The sequence below is a fragment of the Saccopteryx leptura genome, chromosome 13, assembly GCF_036850995.1.
Source record: "Saccopteryx leptura isolate mSacLep1 chromosome 13, mSacLep1_pri_phased_curated, whole genome shotgun sequence".
Taxonomy (NCBI): Eukaryota; Metazoa; Chordata; class Mammalia; order Chiroptera; family Emballonuridae; genus Saccopteryx; species Saccopteryx leptura.
Window position 1 is genome coordinate 14,037,709 of NC_089515.1, and position 19,886 is coordinate 14,057,594.

General features: G+C 44.8%; 1 protein-coding gene across 21 annotated transcripts in view; it reads left to right on the plus strand.

Annotated features, from left to right (window-relative positions):
• The window catches only part of ABLIM1 (actin binding LIM protein 1), a 277,495-nt gene that overhangs the window by 74,273 nt on the left and 183,336 nt on the right, over positions 1-19,886 (plus strand). For 6 of the 21 annotated variants that reach the window (XM_066354686.1, XM_066354687.1, XM_066354669.1 and 3 more), the window contains exon 1: positions 17,275-17,536. The exons of the other annotated variants lie outside the window; for them this stretch is intronic. In XM_066354686.1, coding sequence (XP_066210783.1) covers positions 17,290-17,536 — 247 coding nt within the window. In that variant the 5' untranslated portion in view covers positions 17,275-17,289. Of the gene's footprint in view, positions 1-17,274; positions 17,537-19,886 lie in introns of those variants that run through there. 21 annotated transcript variants of the gene reach the window in all.

The following is a 19,886-nucleotide window of genomic DNA, read 5'->3' on the forward strand; positions in this document are numbered from 1 at the left end:
CAAGGTCACAGGCTCAAGCATGGGATCATAAACATGACCTTATGGTTGCTGGCTTGAGCAAAGGGTCACTTGCTCTGCTATAGCCCCCTGGTCAAGGCACATATGAGAAAGCAATCAATGAACAACTAAGGTGCCACAACGAAGAATTGATGCTTCTCATCTCTCTCCCTTACTGTCTGTTTGTCCCTGTCTGTCCCTCTTTCTGACTCTCTGTCTCTGTCAGAGAAAAAAAAAAAAAAAGGTTTTCTAAAGCTGCTTATTTTTCTCAAGGGTTTCTTGGTTTTCTTGATGGAGATCTCAGAATGCACACAGAAAGTGGGGGGTCTGAAAGGTACTATTTCTTTCCCCTCCTTTCACTGTTATTTACCAGTCACTGCAGTAGGAGCTGGGGATGCGACAGGGAAGAAGATCACCATGATCTTCCCTTTGTGGTGCAGGGGAGGGGCTGGGGTGCCACAGCCCACAGTGTGTCAGTCAACGTGCCGGGAGGGAGGGACCCAGGCTCCTCCGGAGTAAGAGGATTTTCCCCAAGGTAACTAAATCCCCCCCACCCCCCGATTTTAAATACGTGATTAAAATAAAACTGCACCATGAAAGGGCTTAGCATTCTCCATTCCTAGTCATTATACCCAAGGTGAGCCATAAAGTGAAAAGGAATTCTTGGGGAAGTTTTGAGAACAAGATAATTTGAAATCCCCTGAGTTTCTCGGAAACACACCGTTTTCCCAGGTAACATGACCACGTAACTCCCCTCTCTCTGGAACTGATGGTCTTCCATTTTCTTTTCATTTGTTGGGTATATTGTGTTCTTTTCTTCTCTTGGGAAGTTCTCTTTCCTTTATTTCAGTTCATTTCTTTGCTTACTATTGTGTGTTGAATTGTGTTCCTGCAACATGTGTGTTGAATTGTGTTCCTGCAACATGTGTGTTGAGGTCCTAACCCCGAGTGCCGTGAATGTGACCTTATTTGGATACAGGGTCTTTGCAGATGATCGAGTTAAGACAAGGTCATTAGCATAGGCCCTCATTCAGTGTGGCTGCTATCTTTATAAAAAGTGGAACTTTGGATGCAGAGGCAGACACAGACAGAGGGGAACCGATGTGAAGACTCAAGGAGAGAACCAGCTACAAGCCTGGGAACACCTGCTCCCAGACGCTGGGAGGGAGGCCTGAGAAGGACTCTCCCTCCCAGCCCTCGGAGGGAGCCAAAGCTGCTGACACCTTGACCTCAGACTTCCAGCCTCGGCATTGGGAGACAATGCATTCCTGCTGTTTAAGCAAACCAGTCTGTGGTACTGTGTTAAGGCAGCCCTAGAAAATGAAAACACTAAAGTCATTGTAAGTATTCCAGGAGTTGATGATAATTATATATTCACGTATATACCAGGAGTCTATAATACTTATATATTTACATATATAAATAAATGTGAAGAACAATGTCTGTCCCCTAGTATAATTTTATTACAGTGTAGCTTTCAGCCTGAGAGTCACCAACATGGCGCCATCTACCAATGGACAGCTCTTGAATGACTGTGGATACCCAAGTACTCCTGGGACACAGGGAACATCTAGTTATCACCAAGCAGATAAAGGGGACTTGCTACCATTAGGTGACAGCCATGGAAAAAGCCATGTGTTCGTATAGCCAGAGGGCCCCAGAGAGGGAGAAGGTCTGGGATCTGCCAAGAAACTTGCTAAGACACAGCCTTGCAATAAACTCTTTATGAGTAAGGAACATTTATTTTTAGTCTCTTTATGACACTCAGAACATTCATATACATTTCTGGTTTGGAAGGTTTTAACAGTTTTTGCTTTTCTCCCTCCTTCACTTCCACAGTAATCTTAGGAGTAACAATAATTAAGAGAGCTAAAAATTTCTGAGTTCTTATTATGTGACATGCCCACATACTGTCTTTACGTGTCATATTACCTTCTTTAATTGTCTCAGCTACTCTGTTATTGTCCCATTATGCAAAAGAGAGAACTGGAGCTCCCTGAAACATCTTGCTCGAACTCATGGCAGATTCGGACCTTGACCCCAAGTCCAGTTGCCAAAGCGAAGGTGTAGAAAGAGGTCCCTCATGAGCTCTGATCTGCTCATCAGCTAACCTGCTTCACCTTTTTTGTATTTTTTTTCTCTGAATACATTTGCCTCAACTTTTGTCCACAATGCCTCCTTTTTTTAAAGTAAGAATTTATTTTTATTTTTATTTTTATTTTTTTTGTATTTTTCTGAAGTTGGAAACGGGGAAGCAGTCAGACAGACTCCTGCATGCGCCCTACCGGGATCCACCCGGCATGCCCACCAGGGGGCGATGTTCTGCCCATCTGGGGCATTGCTCCATTGCAACCAGGGCCATTCTAGCGCCTGAGGCAGAGGCCATAGAGCCATCCTCAGTGCCTGGGCCAACTTGCTCCAATGGAGCCTCGGCTGCGGGAGGGGAAGAGAGAGACATAGAGGAAGGAGAGGGGGAGGGGTGGAGAAGCAGATGGGTGCTTCTCCTGTGTGCCCTGGCTGGGAATCGAACCCAAGACTCCTGCACACCAGGCCGACGCTCTACCACTGAGCCAACCGGCCAGGGCCTAAAGTAAGAATTTAAAAGCAACTTTAGGGAATTGCTCTTTGATGGAAACAAACAAAAAAGGAGTCAAATAGGTGCTGAGCAGCTACCATCGTCCGGTTGTAGTGGTGAGGTGATTGGGGAAACAGTAGATACGGTTCCTGTTCTCACGGCACTCCTTACCCGGCTTTGGAAAGACAGACGTTCTACAGGTCATTGGATAATTACAAACTGGTACCAGGAGTTAATATATAGTGTGAGTATCTAATTTAGATTGGGGCACTGTGGAAGGCCTCACAGACAGAGTGACATGTAAGCAGGGGGCCTAACCGATAACTAGGGGTGAACATGGAGCCGTGCAGACTGCCTGGCAGAGGGGAGACTGGGCGTGAGGTCCCTGACTCACGCGAGAACAAGGGCCGCGTGTTCGGGGAACCGAGAGACAGCCACTGTGGCTGAGCACGGTGAGTAAGGAGGAAGGCTGCCGGAGACGAGGGTAAGGATGCTCGTTTGTGCGCATCACGGTAACGGTGGCATTGAGCAAGGACCGCATATTGAAGGATTGCTGCACAAGTTAATGTGGTAGAGATTTCTTTAATTAAAAAAAAATGATTACAAGTAAATCTGAATGGCCTTGTGGTGTTGGTGGGAAAAAACTTTTTAAAATAAAGAAATAAAAGGGAATAGGACCCAGAAGTAGTCCCACACACACGGTCATTGGATTGATAACCAAGAAGTCACCGCAATTTAGTGCAGGAAGGATGGACTTTTCAGTAAATGGGCTGGAGACAATTGGTCTCCTTCTCACACCATTTGCAAGCATTAAAATGAACTAGAACATAAAAAATAAAGCAGTCCATCTTCTTGGATAAAACACAGGAGACTGTCTTCATAACCATGGATTAAACAAAGATATCTTTAAAAGAACCAAAAGCAGTCCTGGCCGGTTGGCTCAGTGGTAGAGCGTTGGCCTGGCGTGCAGGAGTCCTAGGTTTGATTCCCAGCCAGGGCACACAGGAGGGGCGCCCATATGCTTCTCCACCCCCCCCCCTCCTTCCTCTCTGTCTCTCTCTTCCCCTCCCACAGCCAAGGCTCCATTGAAGCAAAGTTGGTCCGGGTGCTGAGGATGGCTCTGTGGCCTCTGCCTCAGGCGCTAGAATGGCTCTGGTTGCGATGGAGCGGTGCCCCAGATGGGCAGAGCATCACCCCCTAGTGGGCATGCCGGGTGGATCCCGGTCAGGTGCATGTGATAGTCTGTCTGACTGCCTCCCCGTTTTCAACTTCAGAAGAAAAAAAAAAAAAGATTTAAAAGAACCAAAAGCAAGCATTTGCCAAGAAAGAAAAAAAAAGTTGCTGCATTGAATTTTATTAAAATTAGAAATTATTTATTAAAAGACATCATTAAGAAAAAGAATAGGCAAGCCACCATCTAAGAGAAGGTAGTTATATTATGTTTATCTGAAAAAGTACTCAGATCTAATATATATCAAAACTCCTACAAATCAATAATAAAAAGAAAGAGGCTGAGTATCCATAGTTCACAAAAGAAGATATCCAACATAACCAATAAGCAGGTAAAAAAGTCTCACCCTCATTTCTTATCATCAAAATACACCTTAAAATTCCAAGGAGATTTCATTAACCATTATTCATCTGTCAGAATGGCCAACATTTAAAGGACTGATGATACTATGTATTGGTGCCGATGTGGAACAACCTGAATTCTCCTACATTGCTGCTGGGAATATAAAGGAAACCAATCCCTTAGTAAAAGTGTCTGATGGTCCTTTTAAGAGTTAACATCTACTAGACCTAGGTATATACTCAAGAGAAAGGAGTGTGTATGTCTACTGATGGACTTGTACAAGAATAGTCTTAACAGTTTATTTATAATAGCCCCAATCTGGAAAAACCCAAATGTTCCCAAACTGGAGAAGGGATAAATGAATTGTGGTGTATTCTTTCAATGGAATGTCACCTAACAAAAAACAAAAAAGACTACGAACACAACCACATGGATGAAGTGAACAGGCATTATACTGAGCGAAAGGAGTAAAACACGGAAGAGGACATACTCTCTGAATTGTCTTGAAATTCAAAAGCTAGCAAAACTAATGCACTGTGATCAGTCAGCATAGGGGTTACCTGGGAGGAGGGGGATGCAGAATTAACGGGTACAAAGGAACCCTATTAGGTATTAAGAATTTTCTAACTAAGAACTATATGAATCCATACATAGATGGGACATAAAAATGAGGCTCAGAGGCCTGACCTGTGGTGGTACAGTGGATAAAGCGTTGACCTGGAAATGCTGAGGTCGCCGGTTCGAAACCCTGGGCTTGCCTGGTCAAGGCACATATGGGAGTTGATGCTTCCAGCTCCTCCCCCTTTCTCTCTCTCTGTCTCTCCCTCTCCTCTCTAAAAAAAAAAAATGAATAAATAAAAAAAAATTAAAAAAAAAATGAGGCTCAGAGACATGGACAAGAATGTGAGGGTAACGGGGGGGGGGGTGGAGTGGGAAGGTGGGGAGGGGGCGAAGAAGGAGAGAGGGGGTGGGGGAGGGGAGAGGCACAAAGAAACCAGATAGAAGGTGACAGAAGACAATTTGACTTTGGGTGAGGGGTATGCAACATAATCAAATGTCAAAATAATCTGAAGATGTTTTCTCTGAACATATGTACCCTGATTTATCAATGTCACTGCATTAAAATTAATAAAAATAAGGTTAAAAAAAGAATTTTATAGATCTTGACCCGGGAGATGGTTACCTGGGTGCACATGTAAAAATTCATTATGCCATATGCTCATGATTTGTGAACTTGAGTGCATGTAAGATATATTGCACTTTAAAAATTTAACATTAAAAATTATGACAGTAGATTTGAATGCCATGGGTTTAAGTTTTGCTAAACTAGAGTTATAAATTGCGTTTGTAATGTGACAATTTCATTTGGAAACAACTGAAAGAAAATATGAGGAAGAATTAAGAGTGGGTTCTGGATGGTAGACTTGTGTTATTTCCATTTCGTTATAGTTGTCAGTGTTTCCTGAATTTTCTCTAAGGAGGTGTATTACTTCAATATCAGAAAATGAAATGGAAGAAACTATAGCTAAAAAGATATTTGACATAACTTAACTCTCAATTAGAAATCAAGTTTGAAATTGTAGGCTGAAGCAGCAGTTCCGAGAGGGGAAGACTCAGGGAGCTGTGAGTTAGAAGAGGCTTCACGGAGCAGTAACCCTCAGAGGAGCCGGGACAGCACTGAGGGAAGGAGGTGGTTGCAGGCGGGGCTGGCGGTTGGTCAGCTAAGGTTGTGTGTTTGCCCTTGGGTCTATGTTCCACAACCTAACTTTATTTCTGTTCACTTGGTGGACTCCGTGGTCCTTCAAGTATCAAATTACTTTTCCTTCAACTCTAACATGATACTTTTTCAGGTCATTTGCAAATCTTATTCTTAAAAAGCTATTTTCCTACCCTTTTTACATTTTCAGGCATTACCATTTGCTCTGTTCTCTATTTCAAGGCTGCCTCCCCCACCTCTTGTCTCTCCATATGCCAGCGTGAGTCTAAAAATTAATTCTGCCAAGCCATTCTCTCCTCCTGAAAAACAAATAAAAGAATCTCACACACACATGCGCGCGCACGCACGCACACAAGCACACACACGGAGCTCCAAGCGATCCATCTGTCCTGTGTGAAGACATCCACCACCCACTTCATCCTGGCACAGGCTATCTTTGTTTGCTTTATTTTGAAAGCTCCTACGTTGGAAGCCTTTACAGATTACTCTGGTTCCCATCAGCAAATAAAAAAGAGAAGTACTTTGTTTTTCTATTTTATACCTACCATGAGCTGTATGCAAAGAAATGCTCAGTAAGTGCTGATCGAATTGCCTCTGTGCAGAATACGGCTTGTGCCTCGTTCGGATTGTTCTGTGAACATTCTCTACTGAGGGGTGCACATTTGTAATTATAAAGTAGATGGTGGAAGGGGTAACAGTGTTTAGGGGTCCTTTTTCCCCCTGAATCTGTTCTCTGCACATTTGTCTCCTTTTAAGTGAATTTAATGACTCTATTTTCAGGTTCTCTCTGGTGAATGGAAGCCTGTATTTTTTTTTTAAACTGCTTCTTTTCTTGGCAGCATAAGTAATAGCATTATGCTGTGTTACTGGAAATTTTAATCAATAAAATGTATGTGACTTTAATTAGAATGCTAGGAAGTACTGCTGAGTTGGACCATTTAGTTAGTGCAAAAAGCTGAGAAGTTCAAGCATTTATGTACAGAAGGTCAGTTTGAGTAAACTGAGTCTAGATGGGAAATTTTAATATTTTTTTCCCAGATAACTGACATGAAGTCTTCATCTTAAGATCCAGTGTCCATAAATATTATGAGGCAGACACAGAAATGAGGGAGACCACCTTTGCTTTTAAGAAGTTCATGGTCCAGTGATGTTTTCTCTTTCATCTACTCCTGTGGCTCCAGCTCATACTTTTGTGGACATTCAACGCTGACTTTTCCCCTGAGACCCAGAGCAGTGTTCCCAGCTGCCTGCTGGACAGCACCCCATGGATGCTCTGATGATATCTGACTTGTTATCACACCTGAACTTAGTTCAGCATTACCTCCTTCCACCAAACTCTTTTTTTTTCTTTTTGGGTTTGTTTGTTTGTTTTTGTCTTTTTCCGAAGTGAGAATCAGGGAGGCAGTCACACTCCCGCATGCACCCAACCGGGATCCACCAGGCATGCCCAGTAGGGGCCGATGCTCTGCCCCTCTGGGGCATTGCTCTGTTTCAACTGGAGCCATTCTAGCGCCTGAGGTGAGGCCATGGAGCCGTCCTCAGCACCCGAGCCAACTTTGCTCCAATGGAGCCTTGGCTGTGGGAGGGGAAGAGAGAGAGAGAAAGGAGAGGGAGAAGGGTGGGGAAGCAGATGGGCGCTTCTCCTGTGTGCCCTGGCCGGGAATCAAACCCAGGACTTCCACATACCGGGCCAACGCTCTACCACTGAGCCAACTGGCCAGGGCTTTCTTTTTCTATATGTCTTGTCTCAGGGGTTCTATTTTTCCCACTTGATACTGCCTACCCAGGCAACCGCCCAGATCATGGCCTGCCCCAACCAGTGACATGGTATCAGCTCTGGGATGCTAACACATGCTGACCAAGAGAGGCAGGAGGAAGCGGGTATGTCCTAGATAATTCTATCGCCATGAAGTTCTAGAATGTGCGGAGATGGTGATAGGAAGCACACCGTGGTGGCCTCTGCTGAGGGGCTGGGGCTGACTGGGAAGGAGCACAGGGAACCTCCCACATGACAGACATGTCCTAGATTTTGATACAGGTGTGGGTTACATGGGTGAATGCATTCTTCAAAACTTACTGAATTGTAAACCTAAGATTTATGCTTTTCACTCTCTGCGAATTATACCTTAATTTCACAAACGAAATAAAATGAAGGGGAACAATTGCAGTGTAATATGTATAATAGTATCCTACTACTGAGGAAGGATAAAAGAGTATATAACATAAGTATAAACGAAATAATAGAGCGGAGAAAGGACATGCTCCTGTATTAGAGGCAAGGGGGGGAAAAGCGGTACCATTTGCTGTCGGAAGTGCTACTAGTATCATCCACGCAGTTGTTTGAGGATACACGGCCACCTTTGCAGAGGTTTCTGGCAGCGATGCCGTAATTAACACCCGCAGTTACAAATGAAAAATTCCACAGCTTATATAGGAGACCTTCCAATGCTTCTAAACACCTTGCACCCCACTGCCTTTCTCGAGTATCTGAAATAAATCACAGCGTTTGGGTTAAGCTTGGTGGAGGAGATGGTTTACGCCACAGGCTTGAAATAGCTACACATCAGTCCCAGACTGGCAGCCCGCGGGCCTTGGCAGGTCTGTGAGCAGGTTTTGTTTTGCTTTGTTTTGTTTTCTGATGGGGAGCAGTGGGGAAGTGGAGACCTTTTTGTGGTTTGTTTTTTTTAATCAGTTGCAAATGTATGAAACTTGGGAGATGTCACATAAAAATCTGAACATCTGGCAGTGCTTGGCTTGCATTCCGAAGTAGTAGTAAGTGCCTGGATCACAGCGGTGCGCCTCCTGTAAGCAGAGAGTGTAGTGCACACACATCCTGCCGCTCGTAAGGATCGCGGGAGCAACCTGCTGCCTCCGTTGCTGTTCTAGTGTTTATTTTCAGTCCAATGAGTATTTGAATTTTGCAGTCTTTGAATTAATATTTATAGAGCCCTTCTATGTACTAGGAACTAGTAAAGGCTTTAGTAGCTATGTAATAGATTTCCTATCACTGTATCTGCTTTATAGATGAAATAACCAAGGCTTAAATAAGAGAAGACCTCGCCTGACCAGGCGGTGGCGCAGTGGATGGAGCATCGGACTGGGATGCATAGGACCCAGGTTCGAAACCCCAAGGTCGCCAGCTTGAGCGCGAGCTCATCTGGTTTGAGCAAAAGCTCACCAGCTTGAACCCAAGGTCACTGGCTCGAGAAAGGGGTTACTCGGTCTGCTGAAGGCCCGCGGTCAAGGCACATATGAGAAAGTAATCAATGAACAACTAAGGTGTCTCAATGCACAACGAAAAACTAATGATTGATGCTTCTTATCTCTCAGTTCCTGTCTGTCCCTCTCTCTGACTCTCTCTCTGTCTCCGAAAAAAAAAAAAAAAAAAAGAGAAGACCTCGCCTGAGTTGCCCAGCAGTGAGCAGCAAAGCCAGGACTTGAGTGAGGTTTTCTTACCCCAGAACTCACGCATTAGCGTACACATCCCCATTGTTTCTCTTTGTGCATCTTTAACCTTGGTTTCATGCATTATTTAGTACTTATCTCTGGTTAGTTGCATTCTGATTATTTTTCTTATGCTGTATTTTGGGAGAATAACCTCTGATCTCCAAACTCTCTTGATTCTGCATCCCTAGTGGTAAATAAATAAGTAAACAGATGCATATTTATGTAAAATTATTTACTGATAAATAATACACTTGCCCTATATTAACATGATGAACACTCTAGAGCAGGGGTAGTCAACCTTTTTATACCTACCACCCTCTTCTGTATCTCTGTTAATAGTAAAATTTTCTAACCACCCACCGGTTCCACAGTAATGGTGATTTATAAAGTAGGGAAGTAACTTTACTTTATAAAATTTATAAAGCAGAGTTACAGCAAGTTAAAGCATATAATAATAATTACTTACCAAGTCCTTTATGTCGGATTTTCACTAACTTTGGCAGAATAAATCTTTATAAAACAACTTACTATAGTTAAATCTATCTTTTTATTTATACTTTGGTTGCTCTGCTACCGTCCACCATGAAAGCTGGAACGCCCCCTAGTGGGCGCTAGGGACCAGGTTAACTACCACTGCTCTAGAGCATCCACATATTTAAAATGTGAAGGAACAAGTTTGATATAGATGACCTAGCATATTCTTTCTACACTGCAATAGATTATCTTTAATTGGCAGCCAGGAGATGGAATAATGTCTGCACAATGATACTGCCTGAAGGCATCTTTCATATCAGACTGCCAAGTTTGTATCCAATAAACTGTCCCTTCCAGAAAGTGGACACAGTAGAAAGTCACCAGGTCAGCCCGGACTCTGGAAAGACAAGAGAAAGTTCTCCTTTGTTAGAAAAATAGCTGCAGCCACAGTTGAAACACAGTGTTCTAAAGCCTTCTACTATTTTGAAGCCTGAACTTCAAAATAGCCAAAGGCGTCTTTTGTTCCTACAAAAATGTTGGCTTTGCCTTTGGGGAGTTTAGGTTCTCTTTCAACATCTCATTCTGACTCTGGGTTTAGGTTCAAGGGAGGCAGTCTCTGGGGTCTCCATTTCTCAGCCTGAGATGTGGGGGCTCCGTGTAGAGTGGACCACCGTCAAATCTCACCGGGCTGTGCCATGGTTATAAAGTACTCGGATGAAAGCAAATGCAGAGAGAGGCTGTTAATAATGAATCGGTGAGAAATGCATTTGTGGGTGCACGTCAGGAGTTTTCCCCGGGTCCTGACACCGTAAAGAAAGAGTGGCAGTGAGCAGAGTGTTTGGAGGCATGCTTCATGCTTGCTCAAAGGGAATGCTATATTATTGCCCTAAAGAGAGTGGTTAGGTTATATGTGGGTGGATAGGTTCTTTTCTCTAAGACCTTATCCATGCTTCCTGACCTCTCCTCCCACTGGCATGGATGAGCCGAGTAAAGCTTTCTTCTGGAGTATTCTTTGTTTGGATGTTCTTTTCTGCCTTACCCTAATCCCCTTATTTTCTTAGTAAGTGTTTCTTCTCCAAGGTCCAGATCAAATATCATATTCTCCATAATCCCACCTGCACCAGACTGAATCAACCTTGCTTTCTCATGCACTTTAATAATATCAGAGCATGGGGCCGACAGCACGGAGGGGGACACATTTGACACACATGCCCTGCAGACTCCCTAGAGGGCGCACGTTGTGTGTGTGTGTGTGTGTGTGTGTGTGTGTGTGTGTGTGTGTGCCGCGCGCGAGTACGTACCATTGTTGGGACTATAATAGGAATACATAAAACTCTCCATGTAAAATGAGAAACACAAGCCACTTCTCATTCTGAAACAAATTCCCTTTCATTAAGACAGAAAATTAAAAGGCCCCATGAACCACATCCAGCATCTCGAAGCCAAGCCCATCTCTGCTTGCTCTAACTATGCTCTGGGTGGTATTTAGCAAGGTGCGCTGCAGTTAGGCTTATCCTTGCCTGTGCCCCCTGCTAATTCACGTGCTCTGTGGGGGCCCCCATCTTATTCATCATCAAGGCAGCTGACACCTGGCCTGTCATTGTCCGAGCTCAGTAAATGTTTGCTCACTGAAGACAGCTCTCTTAAACAAAGGGTGGACAAAAGCTTGATTCTGGTCTTAATCGGCTCTCCTGTTCTATTCCTTATCTACCTTACATATTTCTTGAGACTGTAAAGGACAGGGAGTTCCTCTTGAAGTCAGCATTTAAAAAGTCCAAAGATTAATGATCTGAAGAAAAGACACCGGTGAGCAAGAGGCCCTGAGTGTGACACAGTCAGGAAACAGATTATTTGGGTGCTAGACATTTTCTAGTCAATTGGCAGTGAACACGAGGTTTGCCAGAGTGAGTGGTAGCTCTTCCATGTTGAGAGAGATGAATTATAAATACTTCACCCTGTGCCACTGGAAACTCTTCCCTCTGCACTTTTCCTCCTGGGAGGCCGTGGGGGGTCGGGTGGGGGGAGCAGGAGCAGGCAGGCTCATACACCTGCTCCGGAGCCAGCACCTCGGTCAGCAGAGGTGGGAGAAACGCTGACTCCGGGCTTTCTGCTCAATACTCAGCTATTTCTCCCGCCAGCAAGGACAGCCTGTCTGCTAATGACCAACCACTGGGACAGCTTCCTGTGGCCACAGCTGGCCTGGGCCTCTCAGGCACGTGCCTGTCACTTAGAGCCGTCCAGGGCAGCGCCACTTCGATAATAAGCTCTGACCAGCAGGAGGGTAATTGCGTCCTTCAGCTGCACATATGGGAATAGTTCTCGGACAGGTTGGCACAGAATATGTGCGTTGGCCTCTTCTGTGACAGCAGTTCCTAGTGACCGAAATGTGTTTTGTCTTTGATATCCAACTATTGGCTAGTCATATTTCACAGTCACTTCTTATTGAGAATTGTCAGATTCTCTTTACAAGGCATGGAGCTCCTCGTGTGAGGGAAACAGGTGACAGGGCCAAGCAAGAGTCCTGCCCTCCCAAAGCGCACCAGCCAGCAGGGGGAACCAGACAGCGTCCAGGTCACCATCTTACGAGGCTGCATATACTAAATGCAGCGTTCGAGCTGCTACTTTGGGACGAGACTGGAAGAAATTGATTCAAGCGGGAGTCATTCTGGAAATATTGATGAAGGAGGTCACAGTTGGGCAGCATTTTTAAGGACCAGTGGATTTTCCAGAAGGATCCAGTGGGAGAAGATGAGGAATTTCAGGGAAAGTGAGAGAACCTGAGAAGGATTACGGGCTGGGGAGTGTGGGGTATGCCCAGGGTACAGAGAAGTTTTGGCCGCTGGAGGAGGCCACAGCCTGGTGGGTGGGGATATGAGGTCAGTAACAGTGCTCTGACTCACTGGGACAGATGCAGCCTTGTCTAACCTACGGGGTTTGAGCCGGGGGATGCCTGTGGCCCTCCCCCAGTGGACTCCCGTGTGCGCTGCTTCCCTGAAGGCATTCCAAGCGCGGCTCTCCTTGCCATTTGGAGAGGATTGTCAGAGAGTAACCTGAGCCACTTGCTGTCTCTTAAACTAATTATGCTTCGGTCCTCGGAGTGCTTTGGCGCTCTCACTCCTGGACGCTCAGCAGATTTTATGTAGTATCTGAATTATTAATGGAGATGCTATGGGAGAGGGGGCTTGGCTGCTGGTTCCATTTGGAGCAGGTCTCAGGCGGGTGGCATTACGGGAAGAGAGGCAGCTGCTTGCAGAGTGATGGACGAAGCGGGCCCTCCAGAGGAAGCCTGCCCGGACGGGAGCCTGTGCCAGTACGCTCAGAAAATCACTGCTTGCTTTGGAGGGACGGGTAAGACCCCCTCAAGTGTTGTGCTGTGCAGAGGAGATGACCGGGGTGACGATGCAGATGAGGAGAAGGACTAGAGTTAAGACTTGCTGGTGGGAGGGAGCAGGTGTCGCTGCTGAAGCAGGAGGGCCTGGCATCCTGTCTAGACGTCCCATTGCGCCCCTTCCTCTGAGCTCCCCCGCTTAAAAGCTGCTCTTTCTCCACTTGATCTGATCTGCCCAGCAGCAGAGGTCATCCTGAGTACTGGGAGATTTTGTAGGTGTTTTCCATAGGCTTGCTGAGTCCTTTGTTTGCTCATTTCTAATTAAAACAAACACTGAAAAGCAAGTAACCCCGCAGTCACTGATGAAGCCACAGGCTATAAATTCAGACCATTTCCTGAGAAAACGAAATTCCATAAAGTTTCTAATTTTAAAGGTGGTGATTTTTTCTTAATAAGAATCAGGCAGAAATTAGCAGGTGATTTAAAGGGGGAGGTTGACATTTGTCTGACAAAAAAAAAAAAAAAAGATCCATATTATTACATAGAATAAAATTAAAGTCAGAATTTATTTGTGAAGAACTGCTGTGGGGACTGATCTGTGACTGGAGAATTAAAAGCATGATTAAGGTGCCATCTGTCCCCTGAGCACTGTGTAGCTTTTAGGTTGGGGTTCATTTTATTATTGAGTTTCTACCACATGCAAAGGTAGATGCCCAGGGGTCTTGATGTGGGTTGAAGTCTTTTGGTGAATTTGCCTGTTGATGATTTCTTTTCACAGTTTATCACAGAAAAACTCCCTTTGGGGCAGTGGGACTGTTTCTGATAAAATAGGCAGGCCAGCCAAACCGTTGGGTAAAAGTTAAGCATTTGTAGTTAGCATTGGCTTTGTAGTGTGGTATATTGTGACACCTTATCGTATAACCACGTAAACTGTTGCAAAAATTGCTACACTGCTTGGTGAATGCTATGACTGTAATCTCATGTGGGCTGTGGCAGGAGGCTGATGTTCATGCAAGAATGGAAGAAATGGATCTGCGGGTGCTTCTCTAGGGATCTTCTCCACACTGTGTTTTTATGGCTGAAGAGTTTGCTGTCAGGCAGGTGCCACTGAAAGTGTATTTTCGGTTTGGAGGCTTGGCCTCTGCTGGGTGGTTACCCTGAACTGTGTCGAAGATAATAGTTTAAGAACTCTGGGCATCCTGGGAAGTGGAACTTAGTTCATGGTTGCCCATTGTCACTGCTGGCTCCAACCCCTAACACCCAGCATCTGAACCCTTAGCTCTCTCCCCGACCCGAGAAAGGAGTGCTGCCCCTCACCTTTACATGTAGTCAGATTGTCTTTAAAAGCAAGCAAACCTCCGTGACCTCCTCAGCCTTCTTTATGGTCTGCATTTAGTATGCTTTCTATCCTGACGGAAGATTCATATAATACATTCATCTTCTTACATGTAATTCTTTTATTGACGGAGAATTTAATTTTTTCCTTTTTCCAGTCTTATCAGAACACAATTACCTCTCAACTAAATATATGGACATATGAACTTATCCAATAATATAGGAGTAGCCTGAATATGGTCCGCTGATGCAACAGCTGAGCATTGAAGTACAGGCAGTGCTATAAAATTTGTTTTAATGGGAAATGCTTGACAAGTTTAGGGACCAAGGAGGCAGAATGGCTTAGTCCTGGAATTGTAACACTTTGTCTTATTCAGAAGATGCTGAATTTGAAGAAAATGATCACCTTATCTGTCTAAATTATGTTTGTGTATTGGTAGTATGTCCCACAGCCTGTGTTTAAAGTGTCTGCCTCCAACTTTTCGATATAAACACATATATGTGCTGCACCAACAAGCCAGGTGAACACATACGTAGATAGAATTGCCCGTGTTCCCAGTTTGCAAAGAGGAGAGTTCTAGGAAGTTACCCAGAGGAAGAAGGAATTGATGGTATAGGGCAGAGATTCCCACACTGCAATGTTTATGACAGGAACACTCTAGAAGAACCTGGTAGGTCTGAGATGGGCCTTGGGCATAGGTGTTTGAAATAAATTGAGGAACCACGCTTTGGGTGACGTCAATTAAATATTATATACATATATAATATTTTGTATGTATATATGTATACATAATATGTATATATGGCTTCATATTCATTTTGAAACATCCCCTAATTTTTGTGAGCAGTATATCTTCCATGGTATACCCTAAGGCTCTTCAAAATAGACACACAAAAATAAAGACACCTACAGAGTGTTCTCCTTGCTTTGCAAACTGGTTTTAGAGGGGGACATTGGAAGGATTCGTTCTGAGGGCAATGTTAGTATAGGGCTTAACTCCTAAAATTTGAGAACAGAAATTTCACCACGTGACCAGGGTAGCAGACAACTCCCGTATTTCTATTCTCCCCAGCTCCACCCGAGCCTGAGGCCTCTGGGACAGAGTCTGTCCCTTCCATTCCCCCTATGCCTCCCCATTGAACTAGAATCATTCTGGCACATTTGACTTCTCTGGCTCTTGAACTCTGTTGCTGAAGGCTGCGTTGAGGTTTAGGAGCGGAGCTAGTAACATTTGGGCGAAGCTGTCGTTCTCTGCCTCACTTGTCTGCACCTTTTGTGGAAGGACCTAATGACGGTGGTAGGGACAGCCATAACCCATGAGTCAGGAGACCTGGCTCCACCGCGGGCCCGCTGTGCTGTCATGGCAAAGTCACTTAGCTTCTGAGACTTACTTTCCTCACCTTTAGGTGAAGTGGCTGGAGTAGGTCTCTGCTTCCTGACTGTTGGTCCTGGTCTGGGGGACTTTGAGAAACACAAGTTCCTGGGCCCCACTCCCAAAGAATCTCATTTGGAGGTCTGAGCTAGGGTCCTCGATTTTGCATTTTTCCAAAGCTCTACAGAAGATTCTTACATGCCATGATGTTTGGGAACCACTAGGCTAGATTACCTTCAAAGGCCTTTCCAGCTCTATGATTCTTCTGTTTAAAGTAAGTAAGAGTTTTAAGAAAAGAAAATTGTATTAAAACACAATAGCCCATGACAGGAGAAAGGGTATGGGTTTATGCACTCTGACTTGGGAGTGTTGTGTAGCTACAGACCGTCACATCCTGTGTTTAGCCTTACCAAGGAGATGTCTGAGGGTAAATGCTTATTACCCAGGGTGTCCTTTGTATACCATCCCTCTAATTGCATGAGGGTCCTGCTAGCTTTCAACATTGTGCAAACACACAGCTATCTACACAATAACCCTCTCTCTATCATGTGATTCTGCGAGAGTCTGCAATAGCAGAAAACCACGAAACAACATTTAAGAGTATCGTCAGCATTGGATTAATGGAGTGAGGCAGAAAGATTGTCTTCAGGTGAGAGGAAGGGGTTTCCTTCTAGAAACTGGGAAGGATTGGCTCGGTGCCTGTGGCCAGGAGCTGGACTTGCTGCTGGTGGAAGCTGGAGAGCTCTGACTGAGGTCTCTACTCTTCGCTTCCTGAGAGCTGAAAAGAGGCTTCCACGTGTGGGAACTTGAAATTAGGATCTCTACTATTCTCTGACTTGCATTTTTAGATTGTGTACAATCTAGTCCTATTCGCAGTACTCTTACCAGTTGAGACTGAACCTACGAGGGATATTTTCAGGTGAATTCTTTTTGATATTGCAGCGATGTTCTTTCCCATGCTCTGGATCAGGCGTTGTCAAACTTTTTATAAAAACTGCCCACTTTTGCAGTGCTGGTCAACCTGGTCCCTACCGCCCACTAGTGGGTGTTCCAGCTTTTATGGTGGGCCAATCACGGCACCATTTGGTTGCTCTGCTCCGCCCACCATGAAAGCTGAACCGCCCACTAGTGGGCGGGAGGGACCAGGTTGACCAGCACTGAAAAAGTGGGCGGTTTTTATAAAAAGTTTGACGAAGCCTGCTGCTCTGGATATTAATCTGATTTTTGAATATGCGTTCATGTGTCAGACTGAAATAGTCTTGGGTTTCCAGTAGCAGCTATTTTCATACCCGATCATCTGCGTATAGTCAGCCCTAAGCTCTTGAGGGTAATCACTTAAATACATCTTCCTTAATCTTCTTTGCTGGGCAGTGAGAAGGGAAAACAGTAAGGAGTCTGGAGAGTTGTAGGGAAGCACAGCTGCCCAGGCTCCTGGTGTCTAGTTCCTATTTCTCTCCAATTCATGCCAAGATGCCTTCCTTCCTTGGCTTAAAGTGTCTGGGGAAGTTGTGCAGCTCTGAGAAAAGCCAAGTCAGCTCCTCGGAGGGAACCGGCCCCAGGGGCTCCTATAGAAGGAGGCTGGTGGTCGAGGATGTGAGTATCACTGGGAGCCCCTACCCCACGATGCACAGGCGTGCCACCGTCACCCACCTGTTGTATCTGCACCCTGAGGTCTGCTGCCCGTCCGAGCACTTGTTTAACAACTCCGATCCTCTGGGTAAGTGAAAGAGCCCACTCCACACATGGCTGTGTGTCTTTTTGATTGGCTCCTGGTCCATACTCTCTAAAACAATTCTTTCATAACATAGTCTTCCATGGAAGCAATGTTCTTCATAGATAATGAAGGGGGGAGGAATGGAGAATGCACTGCGATGGAGCTAAATTCTGAGGGTATTGTTATCCATGACTTTATCATCTCAGTAACCAACATGTCTCTTTCCAAACTTGCTACAAATAATTATCGAAGCAAGAAGTAGGATAGAAAAGAAAGATCTCTATGGACAGAGGCTTTTACGTGCTAAAGGACGAATGGAAAAGAAATGTTTAGGGCAGCAGATTGACATGCGTAAAGAATGACCTAAGTAAAGTCAAAGTCTAAATTGTGTCACTGCCTATGGAAGGATCATCTAATGAAATACTTAAAAAGAAAAGGCTTATAATATTGAAAGAACTTGCTGAGGCTTCTTTTCTATGAAGCTCATTGAAATATGGTCACTCGTCCATCTGCCTGGGAAAGAAGTGGGGAAAGCCTGGTCGAAGGACAGAGTGAGTGCCCTTGGAAGTGTCAGTCTCTGATGTTACAATGGTGCCTTCATTGCTGATGATGACACCCACCCAGCTGCCTACGCCTTGACAAAATCAGTACCAGAATTAATACAGGAGGCAGAAGGATACTGGACATGGTCCCTACAAATGTGAAGATGAACCAAACGAGCCAGGGAGGAGAATCTATGCCATCTTAGACAGCTGGGAAGGAGGGCAGGGTTGGATTAAGGTTGAGATAAGAGAGTTAACCTATATGGAGGTGCTTTGTTTTGTTTTTACAATTAATTTTAATAGCTTTATTGAGATATAGTTCATCTTTTTTTATTATTATTATTGAGAGGTGAGGAGGCAGGGGGGCAGAGAGATAGATTCCCACATGCATCTGGACCAGGATCCACCAGCAAGCCCCCTATAGGGTGATGCTCTGCCCATCTGGGGGCCACTGCTCCGTTGCTCAGCAACCGAGCTATTTCAGTGCCTGAGGCCAGGCTATGGAGCTATCCTCAGCTCACGGAGCCAAATTGATTGAACCATTAGAGCCATCACTGCAGGAGGGGAGGAGAGAGAGAGGGAAAAAGAGAAAGAGAGAAGGGGAAGGGAGTTGGAGAAGCAGATGATCACTTCTCCTGTGTGCCCTAACTGGGAACCAAACCCAAGGCTTCGAGATGCCAGGCTGACACTCTACCACTGAGCCAACCAGCCAGGGCTAAGATATACAATAATTTATATACTATACATTTTACCCATTTGAAGTCTGTAACTCAGTGATTTCTATATATTCACTGATATGGGCAACCATCACCATAGTGAATTTTAGAGTATGTTTATTATCTTAAAAAAAATACCCTGTGCCCTTTAGCTATTCCCCCATTCCCACCTCAACCTCTTCATCCCCACCCTCAGTCTTAAGAAACCACTAATCTCCCTTCTGTCTCTAAAGATTTTCCTATTGTGGACATTTCATATGAGTGAAATGGTATAATAGATGGATTTTTTTGTCTGGTTTCTTTTCCTTTTCTAGGCTCATTCATACTGTAGCATGTATCAGCACTTCATTCCTTCTTGTGACTAAGTAACATGCCATTGTGTGGATAGACCGCATCTTGTTTATCCATTCATTAGTTGATGATCACTTTGTCTTGCTTCTACCTTTTGGCTATTTTGACTCTTGCTTCTGTGAACGTTCATATACAAGTATTTGTGTGGATGTATGTCTTCAATTCCCTTAGGTATATACTTACTTAGGAGCGGAAATTCTGGGTTCTATGGTAATTCCAAAGTTTAACCTTCTGAGGAAATCTCAGACTGTTTTCCAAGATGGCTGTACCATTTTACATTCCCACCAACAGCATATAAAGGTTCCAGTTTCTCTGCAACCTTGCCAACACTTGTTATCGTCTGACTTTCTTATTCTAGCTGTCCTAGTGGGTTGCATTTCATATATGGCTCTACTGAGCTTCGACTGGGACAGGGAGGGGCTGGCTAGCAGATCAGTGCCAAGGCAGGACAGGGTACTGGGTGACACATGCTGATGATGACAGTTCCTTGGCGCTCCCACTCTCCAACTGTCTCCACTTCATCCTTCTCAGGGGAGCCAGGAGTAGGGGCGGAGAAGACATGGCTTCCGCCCCTGGCCCCTTCTAAGCTGCCCTGGAAGAACTTTGTTCACAACCAATGGGCCATGCCTATTCCAGTTTAGGGCACCTTGCTCAAATATCCATTTTGTATGCTGGCAGATGCCTACAATTCTTTACTGAGGAAAAAAAAATAGAGGTTATTCCCCAATTAGGGACAAAAACTAA